The following is a 21691-nucleotide window of genomic DNA, read 5'->3' on the forward strand; positions in this document are numbered from 1 at the left end:
TCCACAAACAATGCAAGACACACAACGCAACACACAAACAACACCGCTCTCACCCCCCCACCCAGACAACACCCAGAACATGTACAGCGCCCTACACAAACACTTGACAACTACACACAACATCTATATATATATATATATATATATATATATATAACAAAAATCATACATTAACTACACAATAAATTCTAGAATACCCGATGTGTTAGAATCGGGCCACCTTCTAGTATACAGTTAGGTCCAGAAATATTTGGACAGTGACACAAGTTTTGTTATTTTAGCTGTTTACAAAAACATGTTCAGAAATACAATTATATATATAATATGGGCTGAAAGTGCACACTCCCAGCTGCAATATGAGAGTTTTCACATCCAAATTGGAGAAAGGGTTTAGGAATCATAGCTCTGTAATGCATAGCCTCCTCTTTTTCAAGGGACTAAAAGTAATTAATTGGACAAGGGACTCTAAGGGCTGCAATTAACTCTGAAGGCGTCTCCCTCGTTAACCTGTAATCAATGAAGTAGTTAAAAGGTCTGGGGTTGATTACAGGTGTGTGGTTTTGCATTTGGAAGTTGTTGCTGTGACCAGACAACATGCGGTCTAAGGAACTCTCAATTGAGGTGAAGCAGAACATCCTGAGGCTGAAAAAAAAAGAAAAAATCCATCAGAGAGATAGCAGACATGCTTGGAGTAGCAAAATCAAAAGTCGGGTACATTCTGAGAAAAAAGGAATTGACTGGTGAGCTTGGGAACTCAAAAAGGCCTGGGCGTCCACGGATGACAACAGTGGTTGATGATCGCCGCATACTTTCTTTGGTGAAGAAGAACCCGTTCACAACATCAACTGAAGTCCAGAACACTCTCAGTGAAGTAGGTGTATCTGTCTCTAAGTTAACAGTAAAGAGAAGACTCCATGAAAGTAAATACAAAGGGTTCACATCTAGATGCAAACCATTCATCAATTCCAAAAATAGACAGGCCAGAGTTAAATTTGCTGAAAAACACCTCATGAAGCCAGCTCAGTTCTGGATAAGTATTCTATGGACAGATGAGACAAAGATCAACCTGTACCAGAATGATGGGAAGAAAAAAGTTTGGAGAAGAAAGGGAACGGCACATGATCCAAGGCACACCACATCCTCTGTAAAACATGGTGGAGGCAACGTGATGGCATGGGCATGCATGGCTTTCAATGGCACTGGGCCACTTGTGTTTATTGATGACATAACAGCAGACAAGAGTAGCCGGATGAATTCTGAAGTGTACCGGGATATACTTTAAGCCCAGATTCAGCCAAATGCTGCAAAGTTGATCGGACGGCGCTTCATAGTACAGATGGACAATGACCCCAAGCATACAGCCAAAGCTACCCAGGAGTTCATGAGTGCAAAAAAGTGGAACATTCTGCAATGGCCAAGTCAATCACCAGATCTTAACCCACTTGAGCATGCATTTCACTTGCTCAAATCCAGACTTAAGACGGAAAGACCCACAAACAAGCAAGACCTGAAGGCTGCGGCTGTAAAGGCTTCGCAAAGCATTAAGAAGGAGGAAACCCAGCATTTGGTGATGTCCATGGGTTCCAGACTTAAGGCAGTGATTGCCTCCAAAGGATTCGCAACAAAATATTGAAAATAAAAATATTTTGTTTGGGTTTGGTTTATTTGTCCAATTACTTTTGACCTCCTAAAATGTGGAGTGTTTGTAAAGAAATGTGTACACTTCCTACAATTTCTATCAGATATTTTTGTTCAAACCTTCAAATTAAACGTTACAATCTGCACTTGAATTCTGTTGTAGAGATTTCATTTCAAATTAAATGTGGTGGCATGCAGAGCCCAACTCGCGAAAATTGTGTCACTGTCCAAATATTTCTGGACCTAACTGTATATATATATATATATATATATATATATATATATATATATATATATATATATTTATATAGTGCCTACAAGTAGTATTCAACCCCCTGCAGATTTAGCAGGTTTACACATTCGGAATTAACTTGTCATTGTGACATTTGGACTGTAGATCAGCCTGGAAGTGTGAAATGCGCTGCAGCAAAAAAGAATGTTATTTCTTTTTTTTTTTTTTTTTAAATTGTGAAAAGTTTATTCAGAGGGTCATTTATTATTCAACCCCTCAATCCACCAGAATTCTGTTTGGTTCCCCTAAAGTATTAAGAAGTATTTCAGGCACAAAGAACAATGAGCTTCACATGTTTGGATTAATTATCTCTTTTTCCAGCCTTTTCTGACTAATTAAGACCCTCCCCAAACTTGTGAACAGCACTCATACTTGGTCAACATGGGAAAGACAAAGGAGCATTCCAAGGCCATCAGAGACAAGATCGTGGAGGGTCACAAGGCTGACAAGGGGTACAAAACCCTTTCCAAGGAGTTGGGCCTACCTGTCTCCACTGTTGGGAGCATCATCCGGAAGTGGAAGGCTTATGGAACTACTGTTAGCCTTCCACGGCCTGGACAGCCTTTGAAAGTTTCCACCCGTGCCGAGGCCAGGCTTGTCCGAAGAGTCAAGGCTAACCCAAGGACAACAAGGAATGAGCTCCGGGAAGATCTCATGGCAGTGGGGACATTGGTTTCAGTCAATACCATAAGTAACGTACTCCACCGCAATGGTCTCCGTTCCAGACGAGCCCGTAAGGTACCTTTACTTTCAAAGCGTCATGTCAAGGCTCGTCTACAGTTTGCTCATGATCACTTGGAGGACTCTGATACAGACTGGTTCAAGGTTCTCTGGTCTGATGAGACCAAGATCGAGATCTTTGGTGCCAACCACACACGTGACGTTTGGAGACTGGATGGCACTGCATACGACCCCAAGAATACCATCCCTACAGTCAAGCATGGTGGTGGCAGCATCATGCTGTGGGGCTGTTTCTCAGCCAAGGGGCCTGGCCATCTGGTCCGCATCCATGGGAAGATGGATAGCATGGCCTACCTTTAGATTTTGGCCAAGAACCTCCGCTCCTCCATCAAGGATCTTAAGATGGGTCGTCATTTCATCTTCCAACAAGACAACGACCCGAAGCACACAGCCAAGAAAACTAAGGCCTGGTTCAAGAGGGAAAAAATCAAGGTGTTGCAGTGGCCTAGTCAGTCTAATGACCTTAACCCAATTGAAAACTTGTGGAAGGAGCTCAAGATTAAAGTCCACATGAGACACCCAAAGAACCTAGAGAACTTGGAGAAGATCTGCATGGAGGAGTGGGCCAAGATAACTCCAGAGAAATGTGCCGGCCTGATCAGGTCTCATAAAAGACGATTATTAGCTGTAATTGCAAACAAGGGTTATTCCACAAAATATTAAACCTAGGGGTTGAATAATAATTGACCCACACTTTTATGTTGAGAATTTATTAAAATTTAACTGAGCAACATAACTTGTTGGTTTGTAAGATTTATGCATCTGTTAATAAATCCTGCTCTTGTTTGAAGTTTGCAGGCTTTAACTTATTTGCATCTTATCAAACCTGCTAAATCTGCAGGGGGGAGAATACTACTTGTAGCCACTGTATATGTGTGTGTGTGTGTGTGTACTGCTCAAGAAAATAAAGGGAACACTTAAATATAAAATCCTTGTTTAAGTGTTCCCTTTATTTTTTTGAGCAGTGTATATATATATATACAGTATATACCATGTATATATATATATATATATATATATATATATATATAGTGCCTTGCGAAAGTATTCGGCTCCCTTGAATTTTTCAACCTCTTCCCACATTTGTGAACCATTCCATTGTAGATTTTGCTTTATGTTTGGGATCATTGTCTTGTTGGAAGACAAATCTCCGTTCCAGTCTCAGGTCTTTTGCAGACTCCAACAGATTTTCTTCAAGAATGTCCTGTATTTGGCTCCATCCATCTTCCCATCAATTTTAACCATCTTCCCTGTCCCTTCTGAAGAAAAGCAGGCCCAAACCATGATGCTGCCACCAAAATGTTTGACAGTGGTGATGGTGTGTTCAGGGTGATGAGCTGTGTTGTTTTTACGTCAAACATATCATTTGTGTAACGCCTGCCTGGATCCACAGACGGGCTGTAATGGACAGGCTAAATAAGAGTAAGTGGTGATACAGCACCCATAGTCCAGTCTTCAGTGAAAATTAAGACATCCTTTATTCACAAAACATGTTAAAAACATACATGTTTAAAATCAGAAACAGCCTTACGCGTATCAGGTCATAGAGACTCTTACTCATAGAGTAAGGTGGGCTTTGCACACTACGACATCGCAGGTGCGATGTCGGTGGGGTCAAATCGAAAGTGACGCACATCCAGAGTCGCAGTCGATATTGTAGTGTGCAAATCCTTTTTCATACGATTAACGAGCGCAAAACCGTCGTTATCGTATCATCGGTGTAGGGTCCGACATTTCCATAATGCCAGTGCAGCGACAGGTACGATGTTGTTCCTCGTTCCTGCAGCAATACACATCGCTGTGTGTGAAGCCGCAGGAGCAAGGAACATCTCCTACCTGCGTCCCACCTGCAATGCGGAAGGAAGGAGGTGGGGGAGATGTTTACATCCTGCTCATCTCCGCCCCTCCGCTGCTATTGGCCGCCTGCCGTGTGACATCGCTGTGACGCCGCACGGCCCGCCCCCTTAGGAAGGAAGCGGATCGCCGGCCAGAGCGACATCGCAGGACAGGTAAGTGCATGTGAAGCTGGCGTAGCAATAATGTTCGCTACGCCAGCAATCACAAGATATCGCTGCTGCGACGGGGGCGGGGACTATCGCGCTCGACATCGCAGCATCGGCTTGCGATGTCGCAGCGTGCAAAGTACCCCTAAGGGTCTCTATGACCTGAAACGCGTAAGGCTGTTTCTGATTTTAAACATGTATGTTTTTAACATGTTTTGTGAATAAAGGATGTCTTAATTTTCACTGAAGACTGGACTACAGGTGCTGGATTACCATTTACTCTTATTTAGACTAACGTCTGCAGGGGAGGACTGCCCCTTTTCTTCATCCGTGTACCCTAGGTGGTTTGGATCACATGGCTATAGTATGCTGAAATTTACTCCTTTTCACTTGGAATTTGCTGTAATGGACAGGCTAGAGGGAAGCCACTCACCAAGCAGGACCCCTAGAACCCTGAAACCCTTTAACCCCTATACAGGGTTTTGGAATTACACAGGGCCCCAGTGATCACTACCTGTGGGAGGCTGCAGTCCGATGTGAGTAGTAGTCAGGCAGAGTCAAACCAGGAATTGCAGAACAGGGACAGAATCACGCAGATAAGGACATAATTAGAAAACAAAGCAGAGGTCAAATCCGGATCGGGCAGCGAGGTACATAAACAGCAGTCAGGAGGGTAGTCAGGAAACAAGCAGAAGTCAGAAAACCAGAATCACTACAGTAAACAGAACAGGGCAGGAAATGAACCAGGAATACAGAACTATCTCTGGCAATGGTCAGCAGACAGAAGGGGAAAAAAGAAGGGTGTGGTGTCGTCCCATTGGTTGTAGCTGAATGATGGTAACTTCAGCTGGAAGACACACGCTACCTACAGTCAGCCAGTGGTACTGCAGATCCCATGGAAACCCAGCCCAGTGGATGAGCGAAGCCTGCGCCCCTGCGTCGCTGACATCGACTCCTCTCCCATCAACAGCACTATCCACGTCAGGATCACGGCGTCGCCTGGTGATCGAAGCAGAAGTCGCTGTAGCGGACTCTGGTGGGGACGTAACAGTTTGTCATTGTGCCCAAATAGTTCGATTTTGGATTCATCTGACCAGAGCACCTTCTTCCACATGTTTGGTGTGTCTCCCAGGTGGCTTGTGGCAAACTTTAAACTACACTTTTTATGGATATCTTTGAGAAATGGCTTTCTCCTTATCACTCTTCCATAAAGGCCAGATTTGTGCAGTGTACGACTGATTATTGTCCTATAGACAGACTCTCCCACCTCAGCTGTAGATCTCTGCAGTTCATCCAGAGTGATCATGGGCCTCTTGGCTGCATCTCTGATCAGTCTTCTTCTTTGAGATGAAAGTTTGAATGGACGACCGGGTCTTGGTAGAATTGCAGTGGTATGATACTGCGTCCATTTCAAAATGATCGCTTGCACAGTGCTCCTTGGGATGTTTAAAGTTTTGGAAATCTTTTTGTAACCAAATTCGGCTTTAAACTTCTCCACAACAGTATCACGGACCTGCCTGTTGTGTTCTTTGGTCTTCATGATGCTATCTGCGCTTTATACAAAACACTGAGACTATCACAGAGCAGGTGCATTTATACAGAGACCTGATTACACACAGGTGGCTTATATTTATCATCATCAGTCATTTAGGACAACATTGGATCATTCAGAGATCCTCAATGAACTTCTGGAGTGAGTTTGCTGCACTGAAAGTAAAGAGGACGAATAATATTGCACACCCCTCTTTTCAGTTATTTATTTTTTTTAAAGTTTAAAATAAGCAATAAATTTCGTTCAACTTCACAATTGTGTCCCACTTGTTGTTGATTCTTCACCATAACATTAAATTTTTTATCTTTATGTTTGAAACCTGAAATGTGGGAAAAGGTTGAAAAATTCAAGGGGGGCGAATACTTTCGCAAGGCATTAAATATACAGTATATGTATATATATATATATATATGTACAGACGGCCGCCACTTTTATCTATATTACTCTTTATTTAGTATTGGAGTTCATATGTAGTTATTTTTATCTGTTAAACAAGCCTCAGTTTTATGTTGTCTTTTTTAAGTAGTAAAATGCCATCTTTGGCAAGAAGGGCAATTTGCCTTCATGAACAGTAGTTCTGGTAAAATGTTATCCGTTGGTCTACTTGTCAGTACAAATGAATGGTTCCACCTTTGTTTAACCAGTTCATCCTATTGCTTACTACAATAATAAAGGTCACACAACGGCTATTTTACTTCTGACATTTCGTCTGCTCTAAGTGAAGTCAATCTGAGTGTACATAAATTGCCATCTTTCAGAGCAAATCCTGACACTAAAATGACACAAGATCATTACAACTGCTTTGCTTGTGCCGTCACCCTTCATTGATTCTTCTTGTTTCATCTGTTCTCAAAATTAGAACAAGTACAAAAAAGGGTAAATGAATGAATGGTCACCAACTATATCTAGGGTTATTCTAGTCATAGCAGGTGCTCAGTTTTCAGGCTCAAGACTATAATGCAACTGATACTGTATACTAGGGGGGACAAAGATACAAGCACGAGATGGGAACATTTTGTGCTGAGGGAAAAAGGCTCTTTCCCTTAACACCCAGCTTTTCCATGCTCTGCAATACATCTTCTCTCAGCACCCAGATTACCCATGCTCTGATATGGGAAAGCTGGGTGCTGAGGGAAAGATGCATAGCAGAGCATGGTTAAGCTGGGTGCCGAGGACAAGATGGATATCAGATCATAAGAAAGCTGGGTGCTGATAGAGGGATTTCAGATCAAGAGAAACCTGGATGCTGAGGGTACGAGCCAAGTATCAGTGTCCTTATCCCGTACCCCAAGTGTTGATGTACGTGGAGGGGGGACCCAGGTCCAAACTTTGCACCGGGGCCCATCAAACTCTGGTTAAACCATTGCCTATCCTACAGTCATTGGTGGGAGTGCTGGGTGTCAGACCACCATCAATCTCCAATTGATGACATAACAATTGATGACATATCTGTAGGATAAGTATTGCCCTTTTAAAGAGTACATGGTCACCAGGTCAAAAGTGGCTAAACTTGGATCTTAATTGATTCTCGCTGCTCCTGAGTAGTCTGTTTTTTATTTTCTAAAATCTACAATCCAGTTACATTGATATGGTCATTTTTTAATTTTGCTTCTTATGGTCTTTACCAAGGAGTCGTTGCTCACAGGGCAACCAAAAGATACATCTCCTAGAAAATCCTGTGAGCCATGACCCCTTAGTAAAGACCGTAAAAATTAGCAAAAAATAAAAGGGCCCATATCTCTTGAGCCGTATGGTAGATTTAAAAAAATAAACAACAAAATACTCATGGGAACCGTGGGAATAAAATAAGTGCAAAAAGTAGACACTTTTGACTTCATGTTAGGTCCTGAATAGAGAAATTAGTCATAATACAGCTCTTTAGGTATTGGGAACATGGACTTGTGAGGCAGTACACTACATAATAAAGGACATGCTTGCCCCCTTACTAAAAATTGTACATGTAAGTGTTGTGCATTATGTCTACACTGATCCAATATAAATATAAGTATGGAATGTTGTCCTGTAATGTTTCTTGCTGCCATAAGATTGCAGCGTAGCACTGCAGACTATAAAAAGGGCAACTAACATAAAATAGAGCAGCGTGCGATGAACACCACGTGAAGTAAGCTGTGAGCCCGTAGAGCTGAGGAAGATATTGTAGGTCCAAGGCTCTAACAAGAAACACAACAGCATGGTGAGTTTGTGGCCCACCATCAGTAATATGCAGAGAAAAGAAGCAAATGTATGTGTGGCACCCCTGACCTGGTCAGTCAGAGAGAAGAGTCCGGGGTGACTAGGTACGTAAGGGGAACAGGTCCCTAGAGCAGACCCTGTTTTAACGATCTGCTAAACCTGCCAGTGAGCGGAACTACTAGTACCTCACCAACCACACAGAGTCCGAGCCTCAGCAGCAACGCAGAGACCCATAAGGAGACAGAGCCAGAAGCCATCTCACCCGGTCAGCGTTGCCGGCAAACGGTCCAAAAAGGGGAGAAAAGGCAGTAGCGACTCCCTGGATAGACCCCCACGGTACTTCAGGTCAGGGGGTTATCCGAACACAGAAGTGCTAGGAAGGCGAGCTAACCTGTTACCCTCAGACTGGCCCGAAGGAGCTCCTGGTCCTGTTCATCACAGCAACGCCCGGGTCAGCTCACCATAACATCTGTGTGAGTAAAAATCAGTTAAATGACTTTTGGACTCTGCCTGAGTTATTCTGGGACCCGTTATTCTACACACCTGAGCCCCTGTGGCCAGCCTCACTCACGGTAGGCCACACCATCTGACTTCAGACCCCATCAGCCCCAGACGCTCATAAAATCTGCAGTGGCGGTCATCCATATCCCTGACGGCAAGCCGTGAGTGGCATCACGGCACATACAAAATTTGACAAACCTGTTTGCCATATTAAAAGAAGAACTGGAGTGACATCCCTGGGGCGACACATCTTGTTAGGAGTAACGTTGCAACTGCAAAGTTGAAGTTTCGGGTGCAGAGTTTAGCGCCAGCAGAAGTGACGACTGCCAACTAACCCGAGGTATGGGCTGGGAATAGACAGAGCTAGTACTGTAGCGTAAGAGACAGTGTATAGCTAAAGTAAACTTCTCAGCGTGAACTTAGACGACTGTGACCACTTCACCCATACAAGTGTGTTAGGTGACAAAGAAGATCAAACAAAAACTGGTTTGTGGGAAATCCTAATGTACTGCTTGTTTTTCCAAATGTTACATATAATTGTAAGCCATAGGTGGCTATCTGGTATGGTGAACATCCCATGGTGGATAGGGTGAGATTTATGGGACAAAACTGTAACCTTGTGTTAGGTGAAGTAATAGCAAAGCTCTATGCCCTTGGACTAAAATTTTCGAGAAAAATAACTGTCCTATGCACAAAATTTGCATTCTGAAACCGAAAAGCTTTAGTTTGCCTTGGGTGGGAGAATACGTTGGCAAACGATGAAATAGAAGTAAGGGATACACTACCTAGTGAGAGAGACACAGCCTTTCATTGTTCTTTAGATTGGAGACTGCACACCCTGGTAATGGCTTAGCATGCCAACACTGTAACAGGAGAGATGGTGAGATTCACTCTGGTTTCTTTCTTTCTGATCTTGTCTTGTACCAGCCTTTATTTTTATCATACACTGGTAGAACCATGCTGTCAGAAAGACAAAGGTGGGCAGCACATACCAGTTCTGAAGACAGACATATTACCAATGTTTTCTCACTCGTTTCCAGAACTATGACTTCTACATGGGGACCTTTACTCATCTGCTGCCATTACAGGTGCTTAACAATGGAGAGGCATAACGACTCCAAGGAAAATCCATTTCCAGGTCCTCTACTGAATAACCGTTTGTCAATGGAAATTTGTTAAGTTAGACAAGCCTGGGTTTTTAGCTATTTATCCTCTTTTCTATAGATTTCTTAGTGGCGAATGAAGAACTGAGAAAAAATATGAGACACGTGTGGCTTCAAAGGGTTAATGTGGTATCCGCTGAAATGTTATACAATTATCTGACAAAAAAACACGTTCCTCCTGACAGCATGAAGACACGTTTTACAAAAAAACCTAAGAAAAGGAAAAAAAATACACCACATTCAAAGGATTGTGTAAAAATATGACCCGTGTGAAGAATTCTATGATACTTCAAATCCTTCCTTTTAAGTGACAGACAGAAAAGACAGTACCAGAGAAGAAAACACGGCTCATCGGGGACAGGAGCACATTGACCCTTCGTTGCCTTCACATAACAGAGACAGCTGCACAGCTGCCAGCAAGGACGGAAGCCAAGGAACATGCAAAGATGCCAACAAAGCAATGGCCTAGTGTCACTGCCAAACTCATACACACCAGAGCTGGGCACAATGCCACGCAGAAAGCAAAGTACCCCAAAAACTGCCACAGAGGTTACGTCACTATTATAGTGCCATCCTAACCAAGGTGACTTTACAGAAAGCAGAATTTGTGCGTTGCTTACGCAGCAGATCCAGTCCTCAGCCCCTCTGTAATATGTCCCAGAGGCAGTGGAGTGTTCAGATTATCTGTCCACCCTTTATTCCACTGATAATGTGTCACGTCCCTCTAGATCTCCCAAACTCGAATTGTTAATGACGCAATTCTGTGCACTCTTGTCACTTCTGGCATTGAAAGGGTTAAGCAGCGAAAAGAATAGGGCACAAAACAAATGATTGCAGTGTTCACAGGGGGAAGAGAAATGTCTTCATCAGCAGAGGGGATGCAAATGAAGGAAAGTCAGTGTTTGTGCCCTATTAGATGGACAATGATACTCGCTCTCACACATTTTGATGTAAAAACTGAACTGAAGGGGAAATTCACACATGGCGGATTTGCTGCAAATGTGCACAGGTAAAATATCACGTAAACTACAGTACGGATCATGAGAGTAAATTCTAGAAATGTCTCCATACCAAGGACATTTTATGGGTGGAATTAAAGAGCATTCATTGGATCTTTAATTCCGCAGCATGCTGATTCTTCTGCAAAAATACTGTCGATTTTGCCATTTTTTTATGGGTGAAATACAGTGAGAATCTGCAGCACAATCTGCAGCAAAATCCACATGCGGATTGTTTTATGAAGAACGCGAATCCGATATAGTAGGATTGCATAGTGTCTCTAGTGTGGAAGGGACCCTTAAAGATCTCATTATACCGATTCAATTAGGGCTATTCACACTTAATATATTTACAATCAGGAATGATGGCTTCAGATACGACCACCATCCGGAGAATAGGTGTCCCCACCAACTCGAGAATCAGGATTACAAAGTCCGCTATTAAACCTCCATGCCCATCATTCCATTATTTTTTATTTGACAGACCTATCCTATGTAACTATTTAGTGGTAAAACCCCTTTAAGGAAATACTAAGAAAATGACATCTATTTTGTCACTTGTTTATAAACCATTGTTTCTATAGCAGTAACATATTCCATAGAGCTGTATACAGATTGTGCACTCGCATCACTCACTGTCTCTTATACATATTTGCCATCTGGTAGTCACTTATCTTCCCTGACCCACTGAAAATATTATCATTTATCCACAGTTACTTGGGGTTAGTAAACAAATCAATATTTGGTTTAGTATTCACATCTTAAAATCGTCCTATTCTCACACAGCGCAGGTCTGCAGTGCACCCCATACTCACCATTCAAGAAAGCCTCTTAGACAAATGACACTGCTCCGCACATGGAAATGAACTCCTTATGCAAATTGATCTTGTCCTTTTGGCTAAATAGATCTAGAATTAGGTTGGAATGTGCTCCTCAATCTCATTTATTTTGCTCTATTTGACTTCAATATCCTCCTCTGTTTTATGAAATTACATTACAGACACAACCAAAAATGTTCTTTAAATGACAATCATCATGTGAGGCAGAACGTCTCTGTTCTATTAGTCAAAAACAATGATGCAAAACCAATACTTTCCAGGATTTAAATAAAGTGTATTGTAATTTTATTAGGAAATCCCTTAAAAACCGAGGTCCAGTCACCCTTCACGAAACCATCATCTGTCTTCTGACAGGCACAGATCTCTAATGTAATCATGAGTGATGGATATCAGGGACATAGTATTTTCTTTCAGGTTTCTTTGCAGATTGGAAAACAGGACACGGTTCATATACCTAATAACCTATCAAGTTTTTATATATATATATATATATATATATATATATATGTGTGTGTGTGTGTGTAGATAGGTAGATAGATAGATAGATAAATAGATAGGTAGATAGATAGATGTGCCCATGTATGCGTGTATGTGTATGTGTAGTGTATATCTATCCTCTACAACAAGATAAGACATGGATCATATACCCAATGACCCATTATCTTTTTATTTTATATAGATATGTGTGTGTGGATAGATAGATAGATACATGTATGCGTGTGTGTGTGTGTGTGTGTGTGTGTGTAGTGTACATCTACTCTTTACGACAAGAAAACACATGGTTCATATACCTAACCCATCAACTTTATGTATATGTGTGTGTGTGTGTGTATGTAGTGTACATCTACTCTCTACGACAAGAAAACACATGGTTCATATACCTAACCCATCAACTTTATATATATATGTGTGTGTGTGTGTGTGTGTGTAAATAGATGAAATAGAGAGAGCGATAGAAAGATAGATAGATAATGGATGAATAGACAGATAGATAGATAGATAGATAGATAGACATACAGTGTACACACATGCACACATCTATCGTCCACGACAAGACACAGTTCATATACCTAATAGCCCATCAACTTTATATATATATATATATATATATGTATATACATAGTGTATATAGATGTAGGGATAGATAGATAGACAGATAGATAGATGTGTGCATGTGGTGTATGTCTATCCCTTACGACAAGACACGGTTCATTTACCCAATAACCCGTCAACTTTATGTATATGTATATGTATATATATATATATATATATATATATATATACATATATATATATATATATATATATATATATAATCAGGATAGATGGCTAGATAGATGTGCTCGTGTGTGTGCGTGTAATGGATGTCTATCCTCTACGACAGGCTGTTTACATTGCAGATTACATATATAAAATATTTGTCAAAAGAAAGGTAAAGCATAAACAAGACAAGAAACGGTTAGAAGAGCCTCATGTCAAGCGTGAGACGCCTTTTGTGACACCAGCTCTTGTGCAACTACAAATCCAAGCATGACCTGCTCAACTGAGAACTAATTAAATTACTATCTGCATGTAACATTATATTAGTTTACTTATGATTCACTCAACACTACATATTCTACACAAGGGTAAGTAGTGCAAGACACCCAGAGGTTACTTGAAGGAACAAAGATGGCAAGGATTGCTTCCTAAGGTTCATTAATTGGTTAATGCATCAACCTATGTAATTAAAAAGGAAGTCAAGTTTCCAAAGGACAGGCAGACGTGAGATCTCCAGTAAAATAAAGCCATTGATTTGATCTCGCTGGGACAGAGCTTTATATAAACACTGAGACAGATATACTTGCCTCTTTATAGACCGATAACAATAGCCCTGTCTGATAACTGGGCTCATTTCAAGAATAGAAATACAAGAGGAAATAAAGCTTCCTGTTGGATCCCTGGAGAGTTATAACTGGCATTACCTATGAATAGACACCTCAATAAAGTCAGACGCACGACATCCCTCACATGTGAAACAATAAAATAGAAGGTAGATGAAGACCATCCAGGAGCATGAAGAATCAGAAGAGAAGAGGGAAGGAACTCATGAAGGATGGGGAATGTGGAGAAGAAGGAAAGGATTAGAAAGCAAAGTTGGGAGGAGGTAGGGAGAGAGTGAGAAGTCTTAGGTACTGTACATCCAGATGTCACTTTTAACACCCACAGATCTAATTTCTCAGCAAGTCAAGGTGAAAAACAAGACTAATACTTGTTACTATAAGACAAATGTCTGAAGATTTATGGGATCTGTTTTCTACTGGTTTTCTGCAGAAATGATTTGAATCATCACCTAGACCAAGCAACACTTAAGTTTTAGAATAAATGTATCTAATAGAGTGAATGTGGGAACCTTTACTGTGGTCCCAAAGTTCCTCAAAACTTACGCAGCCTTGGGTTTGGGTTTGAATCTAGCACAGACAATATCACATCATGCATTATTCATATATTTACATAGGTTCAAATACCACCACAGACAACATCTGCAAGGAGTTGTTTGCATGTGTTTCCTCCCTGTGTTTGCGTGGGTTTCCTCCCTCTGTTTGCAGGGGTTTCTTCCCTGTGTTTGCATGGGTTTCCTCCATGTTTTTGCATGGGTTTCCTCCCTGTGTTTGCGTGTATTTCCTCCCTGTGTTTGCATGTGTTTCCTCCCTGTATTTGTGTGGGTTTCCTCCCTTTGTTTGCGTGCATTTCCTCCCTGTGTTTGAGTTTGTTTCCTCCCTGTGTTTGAGTTTATTTCTTCCCAGAGTTTGTGTGTGTTTTCTCCCTGTGTTTGCATGTGTTTCCTCCCTGTGTTTGCGTGTATTTCCCCCCTGTGTTTGCGTGTGTTTCCTCCCTGTGTTTGAGTGTGTTTCCTCCCAGAGTTTGTATGTATTTCCTCACTGTGTTTGTCTGTGTTTCCTCCCTGTGTTTGCGTGGTTTCCTCCATGTGTTTCCGTGGTTCCTCCCTGTGTTTGAGTGGTTCCTCCCTGTGTTTGTGTTGGGTTCCTCCCCGTGTTTGCATGGGTTTCCTCCCTATGTTTGCGTGTGTTTCCTCCCTGTGTTTGCGTGTGTTTCCTCCCTGTGTTTGCGTGGTTTCCTCCATGTGTTTCCGTGGTTCCTCCCTGTGTTTGAGTGTTTCCTCCATGTGTTTGTGTTGGTTTCCTCCTTGTGTTTGCGTGGGTTTCCTCCTCATGTTTGCATGTGTTTCCTCCCTGTGTTTGAGTGGATTTCCTCCCTGTGTTTGCATTGGTTTCCTCCCTGTGTTTGCATGGGTTTCCTCCCTGTGTTTGCGTGGGTTTCCTCCCTGTCTTTGCGTGGGTTTCCTCCCCCGTGTTTGCATGGATTTCCTTCCTATGTTTGCGTGGGTTTCCTCCCTGTGTTTGCATGTGTTTCCTCCCTGTGTTTGCATGTGTTTCCTCCCTGTGTTTGCATGGGTTTCCTCCCTGTGTTTGCATGGGTTTCCTCTGGCTTCTCCAGTTTCCTCCCCATACTCCAAAGACCTAAAGACCTATAGATAGGGAATTTAGATAGTGAGCCCTGATGGGGACAGTGATGATAATGTCTGTTATGTGCAGAATATATTGGCTCTATATTAGCAAGTATAATAATTAACTTATAATACATGTGTTTGTTGTGGGCATTTTGCTTACCTAAGTCCTTCGATAAACCAGGTTTAGATTAATTGGCTTTGTAGAATGTCTGGGACTACAGAAATTAGATTGTGACCCCTGCAGGGGACAGAGACCGTCTGGTGACTAGAATGAGAAGAATGTGAACGCATAATAGATATTTTGCTAACAGTACTGAAAACAGTTGACCGGTAATGGGCAATGGTTAAAAAGAGATGAAAATGCTACTTCACAGCAGTGTCGGTGGGATCTGCTCAGCCAGTGTGTGTCCATTGCTTTCCCATTTATACAGGGCACCTCCGACTGTCACTTTGGAATTCAGCCTACTTAACACACAGCATTCAATACACTGATATGTTACATTATATGCTACAAATACAACAATGTAAGACAATCAGTCAATGGAAATGATTATTATGGATTTAGGACCACTGAAACCCTCCCAATCTGTTTCTCCATAATATCACAATCCCCAACAAACTAATGAATCGCAGCATGTTTATATTGAGCTTGTCATTTCCAAAGCCAAAAGCCCGTATTGTGCTGTCATAATGTAGCCTCAAGATGGTGAGTCTGTTGGCAGAGCAATAAGGGCCCATTCATGTAACTGTTACCAACTGTGCCCAGCTGCCAGGCACACAGAAGGGCATAGCACATACAGATTACACACAAGCCAATGATCGGTACACATATGACATGGCCAATCATACACAAAGCCGATGACGTGCTTAGCATGGCGTACTGTGGGCACAGGTTGGCACGCTTCATTGTGTCCCAGGTGGGGAACTTCAAAGTGATGTAAGTGAATGAAGGGGATGTATTTCTGAACTCCAAGCACAAAGCCCAGAGCTTCAGCGCAAAGCTTGGATCTGGATCAAACGAAGCGCAAGATAATGCTGGACCATACCGGATACCAGCAGATTAGAACATACATGAGACTTTACAAGGATTTCCAGGGCTAATGATTTTGTTTTCATTCTATTGTACTGATTTGTTACAATATTGTGCTAAAGACCAAAGAAATCATTACAACATATCGAAAATAAATCACCAAGAAACTGCCACATTGTCCCCATGATCAGCGGTCTCTGAAGAATATACGTCTATGTAGTACCCGCTGTATTACCATCACTCTTCACTCGGCATTGTCAGGAATAGTAAGATGACGGCGCCACACACCACTATCTTCAGTCTTAAGGGGCGTTATACAAATATATCACTAGAGATGGATGATCCTGGAAAGTGATGCAGGGGCAGAAAGGGTGAAGGTAGAAGAATACAGCATGATAGCACACAGGAACAAGGAATGTGCATTCATTTACAACTCAGGAGTTCTTACTGGTGTCTTGGATACTTGGGACAGAGAAGCAGAAATGACTGAGATGACGACCTATTAGTAAGGGTGCAAATCCTGCTATGAGGGTCTATGCACCTGGCTGTTATTATTGTGGTCCCATTAGCTGTATACAGTATAGTCCTAATGTGTGGGGGTCTCTCCAGGGTCAAGAAGCACAGAGCCGGCAGTGGTGATGATGGGTAGAAGGGGACTGGCACATGTACTGCCAACTTCTGTCTGGCCGTGGTATATGGGGCTTCTGTGTACAGGGGCTCATCATATTCTTAGGTGATCTTGGCATCATTATCTCCTATCTGGCAGTGGTGATGATGGGTAGAAGGTACCTGTGCTGCCAACATCTGTCTGCCCATGGTATCTGTCTCTAGAGGGTTAGGAAGCACAGAGATGGCACTGGCAATGATGGGTAGAAGGTGACTGCCACATGTCCTGCCAACTTCTGTTTGCCCATGGTATCTGTTATGAGGGTCACTGCATCTGGTTACTATTATGATCCCATTAGCTAAATACAGTATAGTCCTGATGTGTGGGGGTCTCTCCAGGGTTAGGAAGCACAGAGCTGGCAGTGGTGATGATGGGTAGAGGGTGACTGGCACATGTGCTGCCAACTTCAGCCTGCCCATGACATATGGAGCTACACACAGCTGGTTCTCTGTACAGGGGCTGAGCCCAATCTTAGGTGATCTTGGCATCACTACCTCCTATGATGGGTAGAAGGTGACGGGCACATGTGCTGCCCACTTCAGCCTGCCCATGGTATATGGGGCTACACACAGCTGGTTCTCTGTACAGGGGCTGAGCCCAATCTTAGGTGATCTTGGCATCACTACCTCCTATGATGGGTAGAAGGTGACTGGCACATGTGCTGCCAACTTCAGCCTGCCCATGGTATATGGGGCTACACACAGCTGGTTCTCTGTACAGGGGCTGAGCCCAATCTTAGGTGATCTTGGCATCACTATCTCCTATGATGGGTAGAGGGTGACTGGCACATGTGCTGCCAACTTCAGCCTGCCCATGACATATGGGGCTACACACAGCTGGTTCTCTATACAGGGGCTGAGCCCAATCTTAGGTGATCTTGGCATCACTACCTCCTATGATGGGTAGAAGGTGACGGGCACATGTGCTGCCCACTTCAGCCTGCCCATGGTATCTGGGGCTACACACAGCTGGTTCTCTGTACAGGGGCTGAGCCCAGTCTTAGGTGATCTTGGCATCACTATCTCCTATGATGGGTAGAAGGTGACGGGCACATGTGCTGCCCACTTCAGCCTGCCCATGGTATCTGGGGCTACACACAGCTGGTTCTCTGTACAGGGGCTGAGCCCAGTCTTAGGTGATCTTGGCATCTCTATCTCCTATGATGGGTAGAAGGTGACGGGCACATGTGCTGCCCACTTCAGCCTGCCCATGGTATATGGGGCTACACACAGCTGGTTCTCTGTACAGGGGCTGAGCCCAGTCTTAGGTGATCTTGGCATCACTACCTCCTATGATGGGTAGAAGGTGACGGGCACATGTGCTGCCCACTTCAGCCTGCCCATGGTATATGGGGCTACACACAGCTGGTTCTCTGTACAGGGGCTGAGCCCAGTTTTAGGTGATCTTGGCATCTCTATCTCCTATGATGGGTAGAAGGTGACGGGCACATGTGCTGCCCACTTCAGCCTGCCCATGGTATATGGGGCTACACACAGCTGGCTCTCTGTACAGGGGCTGAGCCCAGTCTTAGGTGATCATGGCATCATTAGCTCCTATCTGGCAGTGGTGTGGCAATCATTAGATCAGTGACCATTCCTGCAGATGTCTCCTATGTTGTGCCCAGGAGGCAGCCAGGCTTTATTAGGAATTATTTAAGGAGCTGAACTTCAGGGAATGTCTGTGACTTTGCTCTTTGAGCTGATTAAGGAGATTATTCTGCACAAGTAAAATGTCTGCTTGCTGCCTGTTCCTATCAGTAGTGAGCAGCCTATTATTCCCTCAGAGCACATGTTCTGTAAGAAGTGCACAGCGCAGCAGAGAGGAGTTTGTCATTTGGCTGCCATAGGGCTCTGAAGAGTTAAATGACACCCTCAGCTCTGCTACATGTGAGTCTGTGCGCTGCACACAGGGAGCTGCTCGTCATCTCTATGGCTTCTCTTCAGCACTTTTCCATTAGACCCCGGGGCTGCAGCACGCCTGTCACTTCCCCACATCTGACAAGGATAAGGAGCAGCAAGGCTGGAGAGAGGAGGAGGAGGAGGAGGAGGAAACTTTCACTGACCTTTCCACAGCAGAGCAAGCGAGAGCAGGTGCAGGGCACAGAGCATGGCCACTATCCCAGCTGGCATCTTTGGGGTCCCAAGCAGAGCTCAACAAACCAAGGACATATCCTGATGGTGATGGCTCTAGAAGTCACCCCTGGCAGTGCCACTTGTAGAGATGCTGGCTGCCCACATGTCAGAGAGAAGGAGAGGGTGCCGACAACTTTCCTAGCACCTAGCGCAGCAGAGTGGTAATATCCATAGCCTGGAGCAGGAGGGCTTGTGCAGCTAGCCCTGTGCAGGATCCCGACCTGGGCTGTAGTGAGAGGCTTCCCCTCCTGACAGCTGCATCTTCCCAGCCCCACCAGTGACAGAGCTCTGGCCAGGAGGACTCCCCTGCAACTCCTTCAGCGTGAGAGTGGGCGGGGCACGGGATTGGCAGCCTGTGTGTACCACTAGCAGGAGCGGAGGGGGCCGCGGGGAGTGGGCATGGAGTGGCAGCTTCTCTCCAAACACTCCAGGTAAACAGTTTGGGCTAGTTACTGTACAGCATGGCCAGGAACAGGTTAATAGTGTGTGAGCTGCTGTGAATGCAGAGAAGCCACTCTTTATTATACTCTTTATGTGACAAATGGCAGCTTCTCTGGAGGGCACGGAGCATTCTGTAATACTGAGGGCAGGGTTCTCAGTAGTGTGGACAGGTCCCAATACAGAAGAATTGTTACTCTCCACAGTGTGGTACGGACAGGTCCTGGTATAGAAGAATTGTTACTCTCAATAGTGTGGTATGGACAGGTCCTGGAATAGAAGAATTGTTACTCCCAATAGTGTGGTACGGACAGGTCCTGGTATAGAAGAATTGTTACTCCCAATAGTGTGGTACGGACAGGTCCTGGTATAGAAGAATTGTTACTCCCAATAGTGTGGTACGGACAGGTCCTGGTATAGAAGAATTGTTACTCTCAATAGTGTGGTATGGACAGGTCCTGGTATAGAAGAATTGTTACTCCCAATAGTGTGGTATGGACAGGTCCTGGTATAGAAGAATTGTTACTCCCAATAGTGTGGTACGGACAGGTCCTGGAATAGAAGAATTGTTACTCTCCACAGTGTGGTATGGACAGGTCCTGGTATAGAAGAATTGTTACTCCCAATAGTGTGGTATGGACAGGTCCTGGTATAGAAGAATTGTTACTCCCAATAGTGTGGTACGGACAGGTCCTGGAATAGAAGAATTGTTACTCTCAATAGTGTGGTATGGACAGGTCCTGGTATAGAAGAATTGTTACTCCCAATAGTGTGGTACGGACAGGTCCTGGAATAGAAGAATTGTTACTCCCAATAGTGTGGTACGGACAGGTCCTGGAATAGAAGAATTGTTACTCTCCACAGTGTGGTATGGACAGGTCCTGGTATAGAAGAATTGTTACTCCCAATAGTGTGGTACAGACAGGTCCTGGAATAGAAGAATTGTTACTCTCCACAGTGTGGTACAGACAGGTCCTGGAATAGAAGAATTGTTACTCTCAATAGTGTGGTATGGACAGGTCCTGGAATATAAGAATTGTTACTCTCCACAGTGTGGTATGGACAGGTCCTGATATAGAGGAATTGTTACTCTCAACAGTGTGGTACAGACAGGTCCTGGAATAGAAGAATTGTTACTCTCAATAGTGTGGTACGGACAGGTCCTGGTATAGAAGAATTGTTACTCCCAATAGTGTGGTACGGACAGATCCTGGAATAGAAGAATTGTTACTCTCAATAGTGTGGTACGGACAGGTCCTGGAATAGAAGAATTGTTACTCTCAGTAGTGTGGTATGGACAGATCCTGGAATAGAAGAATTGTTACTCTCAACAGTGTGGTATGGACAGATCCTGGAATAGAAGAATTGTTACTCTCAACAGTGTGGTACGGACAGGTCCTGGTATAGAAGAATTGTTACTCTCAATAGTGTGGTATGGACAGGTCCTGGTATAGAAGAATTGTTACTCTCAATAGTGTGGTACGGACAGGTCCTGGAATAGAAGAATTGTTACTCTCAATAGTGTGGTACAGACAGGTCCTGGAATAGAAGAATTGTTACTCCCAATAGTGTGGTACAGACAGGTCCTGGAATAGAAGAATTGTTACTCTCCACAGTGTGGTACAGACAGGTCCTGGAATAGAAGAATTGTTACTCTCAATAGTGTGGTATGGACAGGTCCTGGAATAGAAGAATTGTTACTCTCCACAGTGTGGTATGGACAGGTCCTGATATAGAGGAATTGTTACTCTCAACAGTGTGGTACAGACAGGTCCTGGAATAGAAGAATTGTTACTCTCAATAGTGTGGTACGGACAGGTCCTGGTATAGAAGAATTGTTACTCCCAATAGTGTGGTACGGACAGATCCTGGAATAGAAGAATTGTTACTCTCAATAGTGTGGTATGGACAGGTCCTGGTATAGAAGAATTGTTACTCCCAATAGTGTGGTACGGACAGGTCCTGGAATAGAAGAATTGTTACTCTCCACAGT

The 21691-nt window shown here is 43.5% G+C and overlaps 1 protein-coding gene across 1 annotated transcript in view; it reads right to left on the reverse strand.

Moving 5' to 3' along the window:
• Window positions 1–19538, reverse strand: part of TMEM132B (transmembrane protein 132B) — an 853124-nt gene extending 833586 nt beyond the window's left edge. The window contains exon 1 of the mRNA XM_075322424.1: window positions 19191–19538. Within this exon, the coding sequence (XP_075178539.1) occupies window positions 19191–19257 (67 nt within the window). The 5' untranslated portion in view covers window positions 19258–19538. The remainder of the gene's footprint in view (window positions 1–19190) is intronic.
• Window positions 19539–21691: the final 2153 nt, after the last annotated feature.

This window comes from Anomaloglossus baeobatrachus, chromosome 1, assembly GCF_048569485.1.
Source record: "Anomaloglossus baeobatrachus isolate aAnoBae1 chromosome 1, aAnoBae1.hap1, whole genome shotgun sequence".
In the NCBI taxonomy this organism is placed as follows: Eukaryota; Metazoa; Chordata; class Amphibia; order Anura; family Aromobatidae; genus Anomaloglossus; species Anomaloglossus baeobatrachus.